The 23332-nt window shown below is 34.7% G+C and overlaps 2 protein-coding genes across 2 annotated transcripts in view; both read left to right on the top strand.

The window, feature by feature from the left end:
- The first annotated feature begins 815 nt into the window (after positions 1-815).
- On the top strand, positions 816-4794 carry LOC110100145 (glycerol-3-phosphate 2-O-acyltransferase 6). Its single transcript, XM_020827570.2, has 2 exons — positions 816-1624; positions 3616-4794. Exons 1-2 carry the CDS (start codon positions 962-964, stop codon positions 4546-4548), a joined length of 1596 nt encoding a protein of 531 aa, XP_020683229.1. The 5' UTR covers positions 816-961; the 3' UTR covers positions 4549-4794.
- A 14718-nt stretch (positions 4795-19512) lies between these two features.
- LOC110100144 (beta-glucosidase BoGH3B) overlaps positions 19513-23332 on the top strand; it is a gene marked incomplete in the record, with an annotated part of 43378 nt that continues 39558 nt past the window's right edge. The window contains 1 exon segment of the mRNA XM_020827569.2: positions 19513-20023. Coding sequence (XP_020683228.1) covers positions 19547-20023 — 477 coding nt within the window.

Below are 23332 nucleotides of genomic sequence, written 5' to 3'. Positions count from 1 at the left end.
CAATTTTCGTCGTCAGACTACAGTCCTTCCGACCTCCGTCGCCAGCCGTCTACAGTCCTCCTGACTTATGTCGCCCGCCGACTACAATCTTTCCGACCTCCGTCGCCCGCCGACTACTGTCCTCTTGACTTACGTCGCCCACCGACTACAGTCCTCCGTCGCCAGCTGACTACAGTCCTCCTGACCTACGTCGCCCGCCGACTGCAGTCCTTCTAACAAAGCGAATACGTCGATAGTAGCTCTTTGTATTTACATCATGTAATGTACTCCATAAGATGTATATCAAGCTAAGGCCTTCTCCCAAGGAAGGGCCTCATTTGTAATCGACTGCGAATACTAGTGGATTCGTTCAAACTGGGCTAGGCCCCGTGGTTTTCCCCCTTTTACAGGGGTTTTCCACGTAAAAATCTTGGTGTCTCATAAATGCTAGACCCTCTCTCCTTATCTGATTGCGTGCCAGATTTTCGTACAATGCTAAGACGATAAACTTTATATTTCTCTACCGCCGCGAATACTCCTGGACGCAACACATCCCAATTTCGACGTTTTTTTTTCTCTTAAAAAAAAAATATGCACTGTTGTAGTGAAAATATATATATATATATTGGATCTGTTAAGAGAATAAGAATTAAGAAGTACGGTCAAGTAGAATTTATTTTACTGGCTCTGACGGCAGGCAAAACATAATTACAATAAGTGCAGTGAAAGGTGCGAAATGCTGAGGGGGGGGGGAAGAACTTTGAATTAATTAAAAGGCTCTGAAGTTAGCTGGGTGGCTGACAATTAAGTATCATCAACTGTATCAATGGTGAGGACACCATTTGTCCCTTGTCGCCAGCCTCACACCTTTCCAGAGAGCATTTAAAGCATAGAACCCCGCAGCTGCATGATCACTTTCATATAGCTCCAGCAGCACCACTACTCTCAGCTATCCGGCCGGATCGATCGATAGATAGATTACATGGGTGCCCATGATGATCATGACCAACCTCTTCCGGCCAGCTCCACATTAGTATTCCCTCCCATAGAGAAATGTAGCTCTGAAGGGAGATCTAACCAATCGGTGGCCGCCGATCTGGACGGCACGATGCTCATCTCTCGTAGCGCTTTCCCTTACTTCATGCTTGTGGCAATTGAAGCCGGGAGCCTCTTGCGAGGAATTCTCCTCTTGGCCTCCGTCCCTCTTGTCTACATCACTTATATTTTCTTCTCGGAATCACTTGCTATTCACACCCTCATTTTCATTTCCTTCGCCGGCCTCAGGCTTCGGGACATCGAGACGGTTGCTCGATCCGTGCTACCAAAATTCTACGCCGAGGATGTGCATCCGGAAGGGTGGAGGGTCTTCAGCTCATTTGGGAGGAGGTATATAGTTACTGCGAATCCTAGAGTTATGGTGGAGCCATTTGCAAAAACATTTCTTGGGGCTGATAAGGTGATCGGTACCGAGCTGGAGGTCAGCAGCTCCGGTAGGGCCACCGGTTTTCTCAAGAAGCCGGGGGTTCTTGTTGGGAATTTTAAGAGGGCGGCTTTAGAACGCGAGTTAGGTGCCGCAAATGATTCTTCGCCGGATGTGGGGATTGGAGATAGACCCACCGATTACGACTTCATTTCCGTTTGCAAGGTCAGTACGCCCCCTAAACAAAAGAATTTTCTCCCACAGACCACACCTGTTGTTTCGGGTTGTTTATGTATGCTGCTCATTATCTTCAACCTCAGTTAATATAGCATTCAATATCAAATTTTTGTCCCACCGAGGATTTATCTATTATGAGTCAAATTTTAATTTAAATCTAACAAAAATTAAGAGATCATTTATAATATTTTTTTTTTTTTGGGACATTTAGGCCATTTAAGGCAAACTCACACACACAACGCATACACAAAGACTCGAATTCTGAACCTCTTAATTGGAAGCCTAAGCTCTCAACCAATAGGCCAAAGAGAGTTGTGTCATTTATAATACTTCATAATAAATTCTTTTATATCTACATCTATCTCGTTTAATATAATAAGTATGATATTATTCATTTATTCTCCTATTCAAATCATCGGAAGGCCAACTTTTTATAAGATCAAACTATCTAAAACAATTATCTTTAATTGCCACTTGAGCTACTCCAACTTTTTCTTTTCATGTATATACTTGTACGGTATATAGAATTTAAAGGATTAAGATTAAAAAGATAAAATCTAAACTAATTCATTAATATTTAACTATTTACTTGTTGAAAAGCTTTTTTAATCTTTATTTTCAAAACAAAAGTTGGTGTTGAATTAATAAGTGTATTTTTTTTCTTGAATAAAATATTGTTAATGAAAAATATTAATTAATGTTTTAATAATTATTTATTTTGATTATTTGCTTACATAATAGAAAAGAATAGAGATCATTAAAAAAAATAAATAATCTTCGGCTGAAGATGAAATGTCTTATACGATTTGATCGGTAAAGTTTTTGATAGATACAATAAAAAGCACCAAAAAACATGTATTTGAAGCATTTGATTATTTATGTGTTCGGATTAAATTCATCTATACAATGTCATGTGTCGGGCATCACACATTTTTGAAGCAAAATGATGGATATGTACTTAATGATGGAAAGATTTCGATCATTAATAACATTTTCAACATAAAATTAAACTTTATAAATTCTCAAATGAGCAATAATTAATAACTTGGAATGCCATTCCGTAGAGTTTAAACAGAAAAGATTATTGATCAAAATATTAAATTTTATAATTTTTTAATTTGTTGCTTCTTCAATTTCAAAATTATAGATATTAATATATCTTCTTAATATATCTTCTTCAATTCAAGTTCAAGTAAATATTTTTTCTATTTAATAATTCATCTTATATATATAAGATAAACTTTAGTTTCTATTTAATAATTCATGCTTATGGTCATATTTCAAATATGGATAGTTGATTTTATTTGATGATACCATCATAATTTATGATAATATAGAATTAAGAAAATCATCCACGTCAATGATAAAAAATTCATCTAGTAGGTGATCATTATTCTAAATAGTGATAAATCCGTTTTGATCCTTAAGAATGTCATAATAATATATTGTTTATCTATATTAAAAGACAAGGTTAAAAGAGAGAGAAAGAGAGGGAGAGAGAGAATTTCCTTCCTTATTTCTTCTCATCAATCTATATTAAAATTAAGGAGAGAAATAAGAATTGCAGATGTGGAGGAGGCATGGACAATTGGACATGATTAATGGAGATGACAAGTCGGTTACTTGCCTGCAGCTTTCAATTAGTTTCCATCGTGGAAATAAATGCAGCAAGCTGGCTGATCAAATTATTCTGAGTTTGTCAAGTGAGAACTTAAAGTGCTGCAATAAGTTGTGCACCAAACCAAACGGCCTGCGGGCCCCTAGTAGCAAGCTAGCTAGGTCCCAAGGACAAATGGAGGAATTGAACGGCTCTCCAATCCAATTACGCAACTAGACGATCCATGCACGCTTGCTCTTAATTTTCTATTGATTTCGGGGCTAGCTGAATTTCTATCATAAACTTTACTGCACTATATTTAATTATTTATATATATTATTTTGAGATAATTAATTAACTAATTGAAAACAAAATGGCGCAGGAAGGATATTTGGTGCGGGCAAGTAAAAATCAAAGCCCGGTCCCACGTGACAAACTTCTGAGCCCAATCATCCTCCACGACGGCAGGCTCGCCCAGCGGCCGACTCCGCTTGTCGCTCTTCTGACTTTTCTGTGGATGCCCGTGGGGTTTGCCCTCTCCCTCATCCGCGTCTACGTAAACATCCCTCTTCCGGAGCGCATCGTCTACCACAACTACAGGCTGATGGGCATCAAGCTGATCGTGAAGGGCACCCCACCGCCCACCGATCCCAAAAAAGGACACAAAGGCGTTCTCTTCGTCTGCAACCACCGCACCGTCCTCGACCCAATCGTCACCGCCGTCGCCCTCCGCCGCAAAGTCAGCTGCGTCACATACAGTATCAGCCGTTTCTCAGAGCTCATCTCCCCGATCAAAGCAGTTGCTCTTACGCGCGAACGCGACAGGGACGCCGAGCACATCAAAAAACTGCTCGAGGAGGGGGACCTCGTCATCTGTCCCGAGGGGACCACCTGCCGCGAGCCTTTCCTGCTGCGCTTCAGCGCGCTATTCGCGGAGCTCACCGACAGGATCGTTCCCGTAGCCATCAACACGAAGCAGAGCATGTTCCACGGCACATCGGTTAGGGGATGGAAGCTGCTCGATCCTTATTTTTTCTTCATGAATCCGCGCCCCACATACGAGATTACCTTCCTCAACCAGCTGCCTAGAGAGCTCACTGTCGCGGGCGGGAAGTCGCCCATCGAAGTCGCCAACTATATACAGCGCGTACTATCCGCCACACTCGGCTTCGAGTGCACTTCCTTCACACGAAAGGATAAGTACATTATGCTTGCTGGCAATGATGGCCGCGTCACCACCTCCTCCTCCTCCTCCTTCAATAAGCATGCTGCAGGTGACAATATCAGAGAAGGCCCCGACGTCGTCCGCAGTTAACTCATTCATCCGTCGCAGCAAGACATTTAATTTCGATCAGGACTATATATATAATTGCATTTCTTCTTCAATCGATCACTTTGTCAGCCTGTCCAGCTGCTTCATTCCAATATTTATGCCTGCATTTATTAATATTTGTCATCCATATTGATCTGCATCTGAGATCATACATAGTTAAGATTTGTGATTTTAGCGTACTACCTACTATATTTTCCAAGGATATATAAATGGAGATCCATGCAGGTGCGACCGGCTTTTTTTTTTTGTTCCAATTAGTTAGTCATCATCAAACAATTAAAAAAAAAAATTCAAATTATTTTATTTACAAGTTGCAAGGGACAGAGTATCATAGAGGGACATTAACATGCACTTCAATCTGCCTTACAAAGATGAAAGAACAACCTAAAAGAATAGTAGTTTGCCATGTAAAAGAACTTAGAAAGAAGAAAATTGATTATGCCAAAGTACAACGCATCTTGAAAGATATTCAACATAGATAAAATTGAGATAGGATAATTTTGCTTGCTTATTCCAAAGAATTGAATGCAATGTATGTAAAATTTTTTAAGATTAATTTTTTATGATGGAGGATAGTGATAACTCCAAATTTTAATTTTAACATTATATATATGTATATTAACTATATAAAAAAATGATGAATGAAATAGTGTGTTAAATCACATATTGTCTGATTGATGATATGGGCAAGTATTTTATGAAAACTTGCTGACGTCAGCTTGAAGCTGGTGCAAAATTGCTCTATTGAGATGAGAAGAGGCAAGTATCTACAATGTGTGATCAAGAAAAAGGGAAGGCTTAAAGCAAAAAGGCAATTTGGTGTCACCCATTTGAGGCGAGAAGAGGCGAGTAATGTTTTGATGGGGCCTTCGGATTGACCCAATTATGAGAGATGCCTGTAAAGACAATATATATGTGAAAATAGTTGCTTGATGTATCTGGCATCAGAGTTTTCATTCTAGCCGAAAAGAATAAAGATCTGTCTGATTGGAGGAGATTCTGAGGTAGCCTTCGTTGACAGGGAAGGACGGCTTCCTAGAAGAGGTGGTTAGAGTTGGTCTACTGTGCTCCAGTTTTAAGCTCCTTCCCATCTCTTGAATCGCTACAGTAAAAACTCGTATTTCTGGTGGCCTAAATCCACCATAAAACTAGAAATTCTACCATAAATTTTGTATTTCATGCGGATTGATGGGAAAATTTGGGTCATGCGGTAAAACGAGCATCGAAAATATTGTTTCAGTGGAAATTTTCCACCGGAGATACTTCCGACAGATTTATCGACGGACATTAGGCCGAATTGTGCAGCTAAAATCGTCATTCGCAAATAGCTCTTCCCAACAATTTGTCTGATGAAATTTTTGGCAAAATTATACCACCGAAAATACCGGCAAACAAACCGCCAAGAAGTTTCATCGGGAACTAACCGGCGGACATGTTCGACAGTTTATCCTCTGGTATTTCCAGTAGAATTATCTTATCATAAAAACAATACTATTTCATCAAATCTTCATTTATTTGCAAAAATTCCACAGGTAATCAGCCGAAAATTTGTATCAGAAAGAAAAAAAATAGCTCTCCCTCACATGTTTTCTTCAACATAACAATCCTGCATAAACTATATATATACACATATCTTTTTCACATTCAAATATTGAACATAAACATAGTAATGCTACATATATGTAATAACAAATTTGATCACAAAAGAATATTGAACAATCACCAAACAGTTTAAAAATAAACATAGAGTTTGTTGCATAATAAAAAATGGATAATGAAATATAAAAACATATAAATGAAATGTCCAACATATAACTAAAATGTCCAATAATAAGAAAAAGTCAAATCATTCTCCTTCTTTGCTAATGTTGGTTGCTTTCCACTGAACTACTCCCTTAATTTCTACAACTCGTCCAATAACTAACTTTACTGCATCTGCATGTTAGGTTGTGAATTTCTAACTTAATCTAGCTCTGTTATAAGGGCTGCCACCTGTTAATTATACAATAACTCCTTGCTGATTGCTGAGAAGCTAGAGCCACCAGATGTTTATCCCTAGTACGTGTAGGCTTGCGAGCTTAAACCATATACCTCGCCTTTCTATATTCCACCTACCTCTTGGGACCAATTGCGATAATTAGAATAATCTGCTGATCCCCTAAAAGATCTCGGACTTATCTGTTCTAGCCTGTCTCTCTCAAAGTTTTATATACTCTTCATATAAAAGTTAACATAAGATTAATCAATTTATTATGAAACTTAAAACTTTAAACTGATATACTCACGTAGGCTTTTCTTTGCTAGCTCATTAACCCATTACTAGACCTTCTGCCATTTGTAGGTATGATTATATAACTCAACAACGGTCAGATCTCTACCCAACAACTTTCTCTGTAATACACTTACATTAATATTCATAACTAAATAAATTTTTAAAATTTCTCACCAAACATCATCTGTGTTCAGTGTGTGGAAGTGAGCCCCCAATATAGAGGGAACTATCCATGCCCCCAATATTATAAGCTTAGTTCTGTCTATTTTGACCCCTCTCCTTTGGGTATAATCTGGGATGCCCCAATGTAAGATCCAAAATTCATGTAATAAATCTAAAATTTTATTTTAAAAAAATTATTATCTTATTCTAATAATTAATTACTATTAAATTAGAAATAGTAATTATTAAATAAAATTAAGTATTTCTTAATATCCTTTTCCAAATAAATGCTTAAATTGATTGGGAGGAATTCAATTATGTATTTGTGTGTGGGCCCTCTCTCTCATTTATCCATATGGAATTCCCTTATCTGATCTATTTTCACGCAAGCCAACAGAGGAATTGGATGATGCACTATAGAAAGAATCGGCACAGTTCTCTTCAGTGAATTCACAGAAAACACTGTAGAAGAATTCGCTACAGTGAATTCTAGCAGATTTCGACACAGTGAAGGCTGAGGCAAGTAAAAGTTTGGGAAAAATTATAACAATTATCAGTAAAGGAAAAATTCTGAAAAAGTGCAAGATAATTGAAGGAATAGTAATTTTGGAGTAAGAAACAAAAGAAAGTTAAGAGGAATAGGAAGAAGAAGAATGAATATGGAAGAAAGAATGATGTAAGAAATTATAAGGTTTTTTATTATCTTTTACATTTTCTAACGTCAATAAAGTTCTAATGACGATAATTCTAATTGTATTTTAGGATTTATCAGTTATATGCAGAAGAAAGAGTACGAGGTAAATACTTATATTAGTAGAAATTTATTATAGACACTTTAACTGAATGATAAATTGTAGAAGTCATAGAATTGGAGAGGTGATTGTAGATGACTTACAAACATAGATGAGTAAGAAACAGAGAACTGAAAGAGGTAGTTCGTCAAAGAGGTAAGTTTTTCCATTATAAATTACAAAAGTAAATGTTAGAAATTCTTGATACATGCAATATTAATTAATTCATTTAAAAGGTTAATTGTGTTAAGATAATTTCAAATTATGGAGTATGAAAATGCATCTCATATGCATTGCATGAATAAACAAATTCATATCCATATAAAGACTTGCAAATGAAAATCAGATAAAGCATGCTTGTTTAATATAATGAAATTAAGCATGCTTCCAAGTTTTCATGTATGATTAACCACTTGCATAATTTAATTATGTGAGTTTAAATTAAGGTTTACTATATTCATTTAAATATTTTTCTAAATACTAATATTTTGGAAATATGTTGATTTCCTTACTTGTTGTATGCATATTCTTTTTATACAGATATAACTTAAATTTTTATGAAAGTATGCAACAACATAAGTATAGCTTATGCATATGAAAAGTTTAATGAATATCAATTTAAATAAAATTTGGTTATAAATTGATGCACAATTTATCAATATAGGTGGGGCAAAATGATCCTCGTGTAATAAATCACATTATAAGTAGGACAAAATGGATCATAAAGACAAGAGACGGGCATAGCAGTTGGGACAAAAGGGACCCCTAAAGAGGTAAAATGGCCCTCTATGTAATTCAATGGTAATAATGTATGCTTTACTTTGGCTCTATTAAATGTTTTTATGAAAGTGTAGCCAAATCTTTTAAATATTAAAAGTGATATTCATTATAAACTTCAAAGGAAGTAAATGGTAATGTCATTTGGGATGTTATGATATTTTATAAATAATATAAAGTTTAATTTATTTATGTTTTTAATGTTATAAATTTTATAATCATGCAAGTTAATTGCTATTTAAATTTGTATAACTTATTAAGCCTCATAACTCACTAGTGCTCTTTTTACTAGTGAACTTGAATTCAAATTATTAGTTTTATATGTTAATGTTTGTCTATATTTGTGAGTTTATATTTGAGGTATGTAGACAGTTCATTAAATTATTATTTTTTATTTTTTTAGTGGCTCTATACTCAGAAGTGTTTGTTTTGATGTAATTGGATACATATTAGATGCTTCCATTTATGTATGAAAACTAAAATTATTAGATGTTTTATTAAGATGGCTAAAAAACATTATGTTTATGCATGTGATATTCTATGATACTGTTAAGGGGTATTGTGGGATGTTACACCCAAGCACTGGTCAACTCGGCCTATACACTCTCACCAATCTGGATTGGTCGCTCGCCTGACTTCCTAATGTCTGTAAATATATCTCGCATGTGAGTCGACCTGCACTTCTCAAAATTCTTTTTAATTTTATCATTGTGCTCAAGCAAACAATAAAAATATTTCTACATACAAAAATATACAATATAAATATTGCATCGCATCTAAGTTATGTCTGATCAAGTTTGCTCTCCAATATGATAAGGGCTAAAAAATATTTTTTTTGATCTAATTATGGTTGACTCTATACCCTAGCAATTTATAACCAACTATTATTGGAGAATCAACTATCGTGGGCATGCACCTTGCTCTGAGATGAAGCTAGGCAGTTGACAGATTGTCTGGATAAAAAAATTCACCCCATTAATGAACTCATATATCTATTAATATTTTTTATTCTTGCGTTAATTAATTATACACTACCAAAAAATAGGATTTTCGCAGCAAAGTTTTATTCTTGCGTCAAAATTATACATCTAACTTCTTCGATTTCTTATATCCATAATATGAAAAAAATAGCCTACACATAATATGAAGATACTAGGTATTGGAGTAATATCTATTAAAGGAAAATTGATTGAATTCAAACTGATTTATAAATTAGATGGTGATAATTCTCATTTAAATATAATTAGAAGGTCAACAAATTAACAACAACATCAAAGCCTTTATCCAAGTATGTAGGGTCAACTACACGAGTCCTTTTTCTCCATTGTATTTTATTAAGTGTCAAAGTCTCATTTAAATATAATAAAGAAAGGTCATTTCTAATATTTTCTAACCAGTCTTTTTAGGTCTACCTCTACCTTTCTTATCATAAGTCGAATCTAATTCCTCTACTTTCCTAACTGGGTCATCGGGATGTCCCCATTTTATGTGACCAAACCATCTAAGGAGGCTCTCTCACTCTCTCTAATATTATCTTCCATATGAGCTTCTCCAACCTTTTCATATATATGCTCATTTCGTACATTGTCTCTAAGAGTGAAGCCACTCATGAGCATTCTCATCTCTACAAACACTTAACTTAATATTATGCTTCTCTTTTAATGACCAATATTTTACACCATGTTGTAGGTTTCACCATCATCATATAGAATTTTCCCCTAAGTTTGAGGAGAATTTTCTATCACATAATAAGCCCAACGCATTTCTCTACTTTAACCATCCAACTTGAATTCTACTAATACTATTCACATCTATTGTACTATCAACTCCCTCTCTAGTCTTATCAACAAGAAGAATATCATCAATAAAATACATACACTATGGTACAATCTTTTGCAAATGTCTTCTGAGAACATCCCTGACCAAAGTAAAAAAATATGAGTTGACGACAGAAAAACTTATAGTGGTTATGGCAACCGAGGCAGCAAACGACAGTGACAAAGGCAGTGTACAAAGACGATTGACGCGACGCTTGGTGGAAGGCAACTCATGTGATCGGTAGAGAAGTGGGAATGAAATGAATAGCAAGAAGATCATGAACAATGTCGGGAGGGAAAATAGGGCCTTTTTTGGTGGTATTGCTAGTGGATTTTCCATCGAAGATTTCTCCGATGGCATTTTTGCCAAAAAATTTCATCGTGTTTAAGTAAGCTAATGTGTTTTCCGCCGAAAGTTCCACCGATAAATTTCTGGCATATTCTTTGCTGGCAGATACCGCCGACTTAAGAAAATTAGTGGCACTGCTAGCGAGTTTTCCGCTGATAATATTTTGGTTGTTTATCTGCCAGACAAATCGCTGGTAGTTGACCGACGAAATATTCGTTGATTACACTGTCGCTATTACCAATGAATATAATAATGTCGAAAAGTCCACCGATAATGCCTATTTTTCTTGTAGTGAATGAGTCCTTCAAACAATTCTGCTCGACCCAAACAAAAAATGAAATTACAATTTTTGTTTTCATATTTTAAAATTAATCGTAATTGTACTTAAATAAAGAGAAAATTTCAATTTAAATAAATTACTTATAAGTCATTAAATATTTAATCTTCCTAAGACCTAAAAATCATGCAAGTGACTATAAATAGTGAAACGTTAATTAAAAAAAAATAAGCAATTAAAAATTAAAAAATAAAAAAAGTTGTGAAACGTTAATTTATTGGCATACCAATTATAATCACATAAATTCAACAAATTTTTAAGTCTAGGACAACAAAGAGAAAAATTAATTAGTGTTTATAATAATAATAAAAAAAGAAATTAGCTAGCTAGCCAAATGAAGATTAGAGCAGTCAAAACTGCACACAAAAAAAAAAAAAAAAAAAAAAAAAAAAAAAAAAAAAAAAAATCTGATGTAAAATATAAAGACCTAAAAACGTGCTCTAAGTTTTTAGATTTTGGGTAATTAATGTTGTAAATGTTGTATCGGACTACACCAATCTATACACAAATTTAAGGACTTTGAAAGCTCATTTTGATGTATTTTGGATCAAAATAAAATATTCTTACAAAATTATTTTTCAAAAAACTAAACAAGCTAATTGTAACAACATATGAAAAACTTAGTCATCACATATTGATCAAGAAAAAGAGTACGATAGACTTTAAAATTCTTGGATCTGCTTTGAGATTAATGTAATATATAAATAATTTATATTGCATGCATTCATCTCAAAATATATTTAATTTTTTTAAAGCCCATCATAAAAAAAGAATTTCATCAGAATATCCTCACCCTTTTTTTTTTCATGAACAAATCCTAACAATTATCCAAAACCCTATTTATCTTTCCAAGTATTTTACATTTTTGATATGAATAGCATCTACATCACCTTGTATTGACTCTAATAAATTACCATTTTGATGATAATACTTATGCTTTTAATTTAAATATAAAGTGGGTTTTACTTAATTTAGTATGAAACATGTAGAGGTCATGGATAAATTAAGGTAACATCTACTAGGCTATGGATGAGAACAAGAAATAAAGGAAATAAAATGAATAGCTTATATGTGTGTCGAACCAACGAGGAGAGATGAAGGGTCCCATGAAGAGGAGAACAAAGATGAAGACGATCGTTTTTGTCGAATCAGAAATTGCATTAAAATATTTTTTTGTTTGAGTGGAAAGATTTTCATATGAGAAAATCTCCATATCTTGATGAAGCTGTGCTAATTTTCAATGTATGAAGCTCTTTATGTGAAAACTAAAAAAAAGTTTTCAGTTAAATGGAAAGAAGGTGTGCATTGAAACCACATGGAAAAAAAGGAGCAAGGAAAGAAAGCTTATAGGAAGGGCTATCGAAAGGGAGGAGAGACATTAATGCAATGGAAAGAAGACTTCCAATTTTGAACTTTCTTGTCAATAGAAGATTTGAAAGAAAATAATGAATAATAAGCAAAATATGAAAAGCAAACTTGTTTGGTGTTTTTATTTACATAATTTTTGTATTTGCATTAAGTTCACAAGTTTATTGTAAAAAAAATAAAAAATAAAAATAACAATAAATCTCTTAAGCACATATGATTCAAATTCCAAATGATCTGCAATAATATTGAACCAGTGGAATATGAAGGCTTTTTTATAAAACAAAATGCAAGATGGTTCGGAAGAACTAACTAGTGGAGAAATTCCTTCATTGGATCTTCATGATGAATCCTTTTCAATCTGTAAGCCTCCATGTCTTCAGCAGTAACCTACATGTTGCCATTAAGTAAGAATCATGCAAAAGATCAGAAATTTGATTATTCAAGACATGCAACATAGATATGCAACATAGATAAAATTGAGATATGATAATTTTGCTCGCTTATTCTAAAGAATTGAATGCAATGTAGAATTTTTTAAGATTAAATTTTTATGATGGAGGATAGTGATAAGTGATAACTCCAAAGTTTAATTTTAATATTTTATATAAGTATATTAATTTCAAACTATATAAAAAATGATGAATAAAAGTGTGTTGAATCCATTATTGTCTGATTGATGATGTCCCCGTACTTCGTGAGAACTCGCTGACGTCGGCTTGAAGCTGATGCAAAATCGCTCTGTTGAGATGAGAAGGGCCGAGTATCTACAAAGTGTTGTCAGGAGAACGGGCTGGCGTAGAACAAAAAGGTAATATGGTGTCGCCCAATTGAGGCGAGAAGGGGCGAGTAATGTTTTGATGGGGCCTTCAGATCGACTCAATTATGTGAGATGTCTATAGAGATGATATGTGACATTAGTTGCTTGATGTATCTCGCATCAAAGTTTTCATTATAGCAGAAATAAATAAAGATATGTCTAAGGGAGAGAGGAGATTCTGAGGTAGCCTTCGCAATGGGGGGGGGGGGGGGGGGGGAAACTTGCCTGGAGGAGTGGGCTGGGATAACTTCCTGGAAGAGGTGGTCAGTGTTGGTCCACTATGCTCCATTTTTAAGCTCCTTCCTAGCTCTTAAGTCACTACAGTAAAAACTTGTATTTCCAGCAGCCTAAATCTGCCAGAAAATGATAAATTATGCCGAAAATGTTGCATTTTAGGTGGATTGTCGGTGAAAATTGGGTCAACAGTAAAACAAGCATAAAAAATATTGTTTCAACCGAAGTTTTTCGCCGGAGATACTTCCAACGGATTTACTGGCAAACTTTATGCCGAATTATGCAGCCAAATTCGTCATTTGCGAATTGCTCTTCCTGGCGATTTGTCTGACAAAATTTTCGGCGGAACTATACCGCCAGAAATACTTGTAGACAAACCGCCAGGAAGTTTCGTCGGGAACTAACCATCGGACATGTTCGACATTTTATCCACTAGTCTTTTCGATGGATTTTTTTCTGTCAGAAACACAATACCATGTCATCATAGCTTCATTTTTGGCAAATATTCCGCAGGAAATCAGCCGAAAATTTGTACCATAAATAAAAAATAGCCCTCCCTCACATGTTTTCTACAACATAACAATCTTGCATAAATTATATACACATATATATCATATTCACATTCAAACATTGTATATAAATACTAATGCTACATATATGTAATAACAGATTTGATTACAAAAGGATATTGAACTATCACCACACAGTCTAAAAATAAACATGAAGTTCATTGCATAATAAAAAACAGACAATAAAATATACAAATATATAAATAAAATGTCCAATATAGAACTAAAATGTCCAATAATAAGAAAAAAGTATAATTAGAGAATCTGTCTCATCATTCTCCTCCTCTGTTGATGCTGGTTGCTTTCCACTAAATTACTCCCTCAATTTCTTTAACTCATCCAACAACTAAATTTACTGCATCTACATGTTAGTTTGTGATTTTCTAACTTAATCTAGCTCTGCAATAAGGGCAACCACATGTTAACTATACAATGACTCCTTACTGCTTGCTGAGAAGTTGGAGCCACAAGTTGTTTTCCGCTCGTACGTGTAGGCTTGCAAGCCTAAATCATATACCCGTCCTTTCTACATTCCATCTACCGCTTGGGACCAAGTACGATAATCAAAATAATCTATTGATCCCCAAGAAGACTCCTCACCTGCTCTAGCCTGGCTCTCTCAAAGTCTTTTATACTCTTCATATAAAATTTAACATAAGATTAATCAATTTATATATGAAATTAAAATTTTAAACTTTTATACCCATGTAGGCTTTCCTTCCTAGCTCATCAACCCGTTATTGGTCCTCTTGCCGCTTGTGGGTATGACTATATATAACTTAACAATGGTTAGATATCTACCCAACAACTCTCTCTGCAACACACTTACATTAATATTCATAACTAAATAAATTATTAAAATTTTTCACCAAACGTCGCATGTGCTCAGTATGTGGAACTGAGCCCCCAATATAGAAGGAATTATGCATGCCCCCAATATTAGAAGCTTAGCTTTGTCTATTATGGTCCATCCTCTGGGTATAACCTAGGTTGCCCCAAGCATTGGTTAGTTCGGCCCATACACTCTCACCAATCTAGAGGGGTTACTCACCTGACTTCGTAATATTTGTAAATATGTCTCGCATGCAAGTTGACTTGTGTTTCTCAAATTTTTTATTTATTTTATCATTGTGCTCAGGCGACCAATAAAAATATTTTACATACAAAAACATACAATATATAATATGACATTGCATTTAAGCTATATCTGATCAAATTTATTCTTTAATATGATAAGCGATAAAAAATACTATTTTGTCCAATTATGGTTGACTACATACCTTGGCAATTTGCAATAAACTATTAATGGAGAATTAACTATCGTGGGCATGCACCTTACTCTGAGATGAAGCTAAGCAGGTCACATGTTATCTAGATGAAAAAATTCACCTCATTAATGAACTCATCTGTTGATATTTTTTGTTCTTGCGTCAATCAATTATACATTCAACTTCTTTGATTTCTAATATCCATAATATGAAGAATTTAGCCCACACATAATATGGAGATACTAGAGATTGGTGTAGCATATATTTAAGAAAAATATATTAAATTCAAACTGACTTCAACAAGTAAATTATATGGCGATAATTCTCATTTAAATCTAATTAGAAGGTCAACAAATTAACAACAACATCAAAGCTTTTATCCCAGTATGTGGGGTCAGCTACATGAGTCCTTTTTCTCCATTGTGTTATATTAAGTGTCAAATTCTCATTTAAATCTAATAAAGAAATATCATTTCTAATATTTTCTGACCAAGTCTTTTTAGGTATACCTCTACCTTTCTTAATATAAGGCAAATCTAATACTTCTACTTTCCTAACTGGGTCATTGGGAGGTCACCATTTTATGTGACCAAACCATCTTAGGAGACTCTCACTCTCTCTAATATTATCTTCCATAGGAGCTTCTTCAACCTTTTCATGTATATGCTCATTTTATACCTTGTCTCTAAGAGTAAAGCCACTCATGAGCATTCTCATCTCTACAAACACTTAACTTAATGTTATGCTTCTCTTTTAATGACCAACATTTTACACCATAAAGCATTGTAGGTCTCACCACCATCTTATAGAATTTTCCACTAAGTTTGAGGGGAATTTTCTATCACACAATAAGCCCAATGCATTCCTCTATTTTAATCATCCAACTTGAATTCTACTAATAGTATCCACATCTATTTTATTAACAACTCCCTCTCTAGTCTTATCAACAAGAAGAATATCATCAACAAATTACATACACCATAGTACAATCTCTTGCAAATGTCTACCGAGAACATCAATGACCAAAGTAAAAAGAAATGGGTTGACGGCAGAAAAACTTACAGTGGTTTTAGCAACCGAGGCAGTGAACGATGGTGACAAAAGTAGTGTACGAAGGCGATGGAGGCGATGTTCGACGGGAGGCGACTCATGCGATAGGGAGAGAAGCATAAATGAAATGAATAGCAAGACAATTACGAACAATGTTGATAGAGGAAATAGGGCCTTTTTGGATGTTATTATAGGTAGATTTTTTGTTGGAGATGTCTTCGATGGCATTTTTGCTAAAAAATTATATTGGGTTTAAGTAAGCCATTTTGTCTTCCGCCATAAGTTCCTCTGAAATTTTTGGCGCTTTTTTTCTGGCAGGTACCACTAACTTAAGAAAACCAGTGGCATTGCCAGTGATTTTTTGCTAATAAATTTCATTGGGTTTAAGTAGGCCATTTTATTTTAGTTCTATTTGTGTAAAAAATACATGAAATGTGCAAAAAACTCAAGTATGGTACAACACCGTGGCATTGGACACTACACTATTATTGCACCATCATTGACACCTCCAAAATGCCCAATATGGACAAGGAGGCGCCTAGTCTCTATTTAACAATGCCACAACACTGGAGGAGTCAACACTATAAAGCCCAGTATCTATCTTCACAGCATTGGAGGGTGTCAATTTTAGCGCTGCCTAGCCAAGGGGAGTGCCATGTGGATGCCACAACACTCAACCTTCAGCAGCACTGCAGTTATAATCATTTAGGACATAATCTGCCAATGAAGTGACGCGTCTATTCAACAGTGGGTCCACATCAGTAAGCCTCATAGCAGAGGAAATACTATAGAAATGTGTTAGTTCATTTTATGGGCACCGCTATGCAAGTGTCTCGAGCTCCGTAGCGCCAGAATCCTTTTTTTTCTATAAATAATCCATTTGTTATGTTAGTAAGTTAGTTCAGTTACTTAATTAATTTTAGATTTCAATGTGCTTCTCTACAATTAAGGGAATTCATGGAGGACTAGATCCACTTCATAAGAGAATTTAGTCAATGTTCGTTGAATAAATTTTGTTAGTTTAAAAATGAGTATAGAAAATATCATTGAACCAATACCTCTAATGAAAGAAAGAGTATGAGAAAAAAGGAGAAGAATGCCATATCTACTCATTCTACATAGAAAAGGCACTAGAATTTGATAGGGAATTAATACAACTATTCAAGATAGTGAAATGCCTCTAATATAAAAAAAAAGTAGATGAAGAAAAAAAAAATCAAGAGAGATTAGAGTTGAGAAGTTGTGCACTTCTCCTACCCCAAAAGGGGGTATTTATAAGTATAAGTAAGAGGGTAGATGAAAGGATATTCCAAAATTTTTGGTTTTTTTTTTTTTAAATTTTTATTTATTTTTTTAAAATTTTAAAATAAAATAACTTTTTAATTAAATAATTATAATAATAATTTAAAAATTTTCTAAACAAGGAGGTATTATTGTTAGTTCCTACTTCATGATTTTTCTAATAATTAAAAAAAATAGTAAAAGGGGCACTATATGCCCCCATCCACGCCTGGGTGACCCACTAGGCCCACCGGTTCGACCTTCAAGCCTTGTTCGGGCCCGATTTAGGCTTAGACTATTTAATTTGGTCCTTTTTAAGGTTCTCTGAATCATTTTTTGATATTTCAGACTCAGTTTTGACACTTTCAGAACCAAACAAAGACTTTATAATCAATTTACACCAATTCAAATATTTTGGAGCTCAATTTTCCAACACTTTTTGCTTTGATCATTATGTTGACTTCAATAAACATTTAAATTATGATCAGGGAGGTCCTTATTGATATCCGTGAGGTGGTCGCACCACATAAGTGTAATTTTTAGTCACGAGCAACTTAAAAGGTTTGGACACATATTTTTAGACTCTATAAGTTTCAACGTCAGAAAATAAGGTCAACTAACATGTCATAAAAATCATCTTAATCGAGTATGAATCTCAATAAAAATATAAGTTAGAAGCTTCCAAATTTAAATTTTGGACTATCCAAACTTTGATTTCAACAAGTATATAGTCAAATTAAACATCTCAATTATATGAATCCAATGACACCAAATTGAATCCAAGCCGAGTCCAAATGAGCCCAAATCAAAGGACTGAAATATTCTTAGAAGCTTTAAAACTTCAATCGCATGACCAAATGATATTCAAATATAATATGCTTATAGTTGAATTGAGTGGCTTGATGAGGTGAATCCAACAAGCCTACGAGCACTCAATTTTGATATCATTAAGGCTCTTAAATGCCTAATAAATATAACATGATCAAGGAAATTAATATATGATGTCCGATATAACACTCCAAATTTGTCCTATATCTTCTCCATAATTACTGAGCATGTCACTCCTAAAAAATTATAAGTCAACCCCCATTCTTCACATGAAAGTGGGGAGAAAGGGAGAGAAGGAAGAAGAGAAGAACGCAAGGGTTTGAAGAATCCTAGGTCTCTACCACAGCACCACCGCTGATGAATCTGTGCCACCAGGCCACCACTGGTGAGCCTCTTGCTGACCATTATTGTTTGACCTCCATCTAGCAACCAATAACAAGCTGTGAAATCCTTTAAGTAAAAAGAATCTAACCTCTTAAACATTAATGTACATTTTGGTATAATAGTTAGAATTTCATAAAGAAATTCTATAATTAAACATGCTCATCTCAGAGAAATATTAGGATGTGTAACCTCCTAGGAAGTTACACTAGTAGGACAAAACTATGAGGCCCTTAGGCTAAAGTAGATAATATCTCAATAATTAAGAGTTTAGGCAATTACAAATGGTACCATAGCAATATACCAGCTAGAAGATGGAAACTAAGTGTCATAGAAAAATAAAGTGCTACGCCATTGGAGCCATCTCTTGAACCCTATATGGGACAAAGTGCTATGTGGCTTGAGTCGCCATTTTGAACTTGTAAGGGCCACTTCTAGAATCCTATATGCATAGAGGATAATTATGGGATAAACATACTGATGAGGACGTTTGTTACTTAAGTGAGGGGATTGTGAAGCCCCTTAAGTAAAAAAAAAAAAAAAAAGTAAAACTCATGTTAAGGAACCTTTTGCTGTAATATTTGAAAATTCATTAAGAAATTTTGTAGTTAACTCATCCCAGAGAATTATATAGCCGTCCCAAACGCACCCTTATAGGCGGAAATCTATCTATATTCCAATGGCCACTGCCGGGGGCGGCAGCGGCAGTAGCGACGTCTTATACAAAGATCCCCATCAGCCAGTTGAGATAAGGGTTCAAGACCTCCTCTCCCGCATGACGCTTCAGGAGAAGGTAGCTCAGATGGCACAGATCGAGCGGGCCGTCGTCTCCCCTACAGCCCTCACTGAACTTTCCATCGGAAGCGTGCTCAGTTCTGGCGGCAGCGCCCCACAACCTTGCGCATCTGCCCTCCACTGGGCCGACATGGTTGATGCCATGCAGCGCTGCGCTCTCTCATCTCGCCTCGGAATTCCCATCATATACTCCACTGACGCCGTCCACGGTCACAACAATCTCCTCCACGCCACCATCTTTCCCCACAACGTTGGTCTCGGTGCTACCAGAGATGGAGAGCTAGCGCGCCGGATTGGAGTTGCCACCGCACTCGAGGTTCGGGCCACTGGCATTCACTGCACCTTCGCCCCCTGTGTCGCTGTGAGTACTTCATTTTGATATTTTCAGGCTACTTTAATATGTCCGATTTGTGTTGTTGGATCATTGTAGATAAGTTGTTTGATATTTTGTGTCTTATTAATTTTTTATTTTTATTTTTTGTAAAATTTGTGGTGGTGTATGACCACTTGGCTTTTCATAGAAATATAGAATATACCGAACTCAATGTTTACAGCATAGATTTAATTTGACCAACAGAAACAGAGGACAGATTTTTCAGGGCCTAAGTGAACTGATAGAAATAAGCAATCATCTTCATTATGGCATTTTAAGCTAATCTGGATCTATATTAATTTGAATGTCCAAACATTGTATTTATCATAAAAAGGCCTTTTTTTTCTTCAAATATGATGTTGGTGTATATCTCCCACCTTATTTGGTATGAAAATCAAAGTTCTAAAAACTCAATTAGGGTTGCAAATGAACAGATCATTCAACAAGTTACTAGTAACCTGGCTCAATTGCAGCACATTAACGATCGTTTGATTTTTTTTTAATACTAGATTGTTAAACAAACAAGCTTGAACAGTTATTTGTCCAACTCATTTATATTTATGAACAATATCATTTGAAGCTCGTGAACATGCTCGATAATAAGCTTGATAAGAAGTTGATTCATGTCCATTATGGAGATTGTGAACATGCTTGTTTAGAAATTAACTCAATTGATGTTCCATATGTAGCTTGATTAAGTATCCTAATGACTTAGAAAATGATGAACAACTTAATTTGAATGCTTTATTTCTATTATAATTTAATAACATAATTAATCATTAATTAATAAAATTTAAAACTAACGAAACATTAGAAATTTTAGTTTGGAACTAAATATATTTCTTAATATTGGCTTAAATTTTTATTTTATATTTTTTTACATAATTTTTTTATTATAATAAATGATTTTTATTTTATAAAAACAAAAATTTCATTTTTTGTGTTATACTCTTTCATTAGAATGAATTTGTTCATGAACAAGGGATAATTCATATTTGCTAGATTATTTGTTTAGAGCATACTTGTCAATGGTGAATGGCACACCATGACGCAAAGTTCCCCGTGGAGCCATGGCGCACGACACCAAAAGCAATGAGAAGTTTGTATTCATCTTAATATTTGTCAAATTTGTTTTTCATTTTTTGGCCATCTCTACAATGAAATTATCACTTGAAATTGTACCCTCATCCAACACTTTTTTTATGGTACAAATTTGTGAAAGAAATAAATTTGTAGTTAGGTATTTTGTTCCTGAAATGATATTGGTTGCTTCATTAAAGAACCCAAAATATCACCAATGTTTTTTATTTTTCCCTACTTTTCCACCGATGGATAATTAACATATGCCACTTCTTTTTCACTATATGAAAAAAAAAACTTAGCTAATAAAGGAGACACATCTAAGTCTACCTTAGCTAATAAAAGACTTTTTGCCCTATTGATTATACCGTATTAGTTCATTACTCAAAGATTTAGAACTATTGGGGAACATACAGACTCTGGTCATGACTGTAATTTAGTTATGTCATTTTGCGGCAGAACCACCCAATCAAAGGGCCCTGATCATAACATTTTATATGTGGTGTCATTTGACGGTGAAACCACCGGTTAGATAACATGTACCACGTCCTTATTGGTAAGAGATAGTTTGAAAATAAATCCTAGTAATATTCTCGACTGAACATTAGTTGTTTGTGAGTTGAAGCGATTCTTTGACCCCGGATAATTAACTTTGAGATTTTGTGGCATTTCTTTAAAATTTTTATGGACCACTTCGGTTGAGATTTGTATTCAACATGACCATTATCGGGTTTACTTATTGTCACTTTAAATATTTATATTTTATGAGTATGGGAGGCATTTTAAAAGTTTGGGTTCCCCTTTGGTTGAGATTTTTTATCAACATGGCCATCATTAAGAATTTTTAAATAAGTCGTGTATCTATCATTTGAACTATGCCAACTCTAATCGCCTGTTGGCAGAAGATTGAGTTCAATTACTGATGTTGTGAGTTATCATATGGACATTGAGAATCAAAAGTTTTATACTTTTAGTTATGAACCTTTCTTATAAGTTATAATAGACCTTGAAGGCCTAATATGAACATATAAAATCAAATACTATGCTTGGCGCTACGACCATGTATTTATTCAGTAGTTCAATTTGTGTCAACTGCAATCCATTCAAAGAGGAGGATTGGATTTGACCTCATGTTCACTTTTGACCCGCGTAGCATCCTCCGATATTACGTGTATATATACGTCACGCTCGTCGGGGCCAATATGGGTATTTAATTTCATGTATATTTCTATGCTTTTTGCATGATATATTTATGTAATGCAATGAGTATATACGACATATCTTCATGTTCACACAAACACTTATACTTTCATTCGCATGCTAATATACTCGCATATGTACTTGTATATTTGCTTGTATGCATGCATTTTGGCATATTCATTTGCACACTAGCACTATCTAATCGCGCTTGCATGATATGTTGATTTGCTTCGTAGTGGCTTAATACTTTAACATACCGTATGATGTATTTGCATATGTATGCATAATGCATCCATGTATTTCCTATTTTTTTATAATGCATTTTCATGATGATTCAATATTCTCGTCCAGTGTATGTGTGTTTGCATGTTGGCAGTACGCTGTTGCTGCACAGTACATTTTACATGTTGGCTAGTGTGCTCGCATAATGCATTTTGCATGTTGGACAGTGTGTTTGCATGATGCATTTTACATGTTGGATTGTGTGCTTGCATAATGCATTTTGTATGTTGCAACATGTATATGCTTAATATGATTGCATGTTAATGTAACGCGCCGCTACAGCGTGGCATATTTTTGCATGTTGACTGATATGTTTGCATAATGGCGCCCTGCATATTGTAATGTGTGTGTGCACTTTACATGCCTTCCAAAACATTTGTAAAATGCATATGTATATTCTGAATGCATTGGTACACATTTCAATGCATAATGGAGGTGTTCTTGAAATATTCTAATATGATTGATTGTGCAAGTGATTATCATTTGAAAAATGCATAAGTTTCCATTTGAGGGCCTGTAAATTCCTTCTATCCGCTTGTACGAATGTTTTATATATAGTGACATTGTTTAGCTCATTTCATCTTTTGCATGTTATTAGTGTATTTCTGCTCGCAAATGCATTATACGATGCATCAGGAGTCCTCAACCTTTCATTTGTAAATAAGCTAATATATTAAGCATGAAGACCTGGCATTAGCAGTTTCCTGTTTCTATCTATTAGCAATTTGCAATCTT

This window comes from Dendrobium catenatum, unplaced genomic scaffold, assembly GCF_001605985.2.
Source record: "Dendrobium catenatum unplaced genomic scaffold, ASM160598v2 fragScaff_scaffold_1358, whole genome shotgun sequence".
NCBI classification, from domain to species: domain Eukaryota; kingdom Viridiplantae; phylum Streptophyta; class Magnoliopsida; order Asparagales; family Orchidaceae; genus Dendrobium; species Dendrobium catenatum.
Note: the sequence above shows the minus strand (reverse complement) of the source record. Positions and strands in the feature narration are given on the sequence as shown.

Excerpts from the sequence above, each read along its gene's own strand:
- LOC110100145 (XM_020827570.2), top strand. The coding sequence starts at position 962 with ATGGGTGCCCATGATGATCATGACCAACCTCTTCCGGCCAGCTCCACA. Across the intron at positions 1,625-3,615 it reads ACTTCATTTCCGTTTGCAAG|GAAGGATATTTGGTGCGGGC; the intron begins GTCAGTACGCCC and ends AAAATGGCGCAG.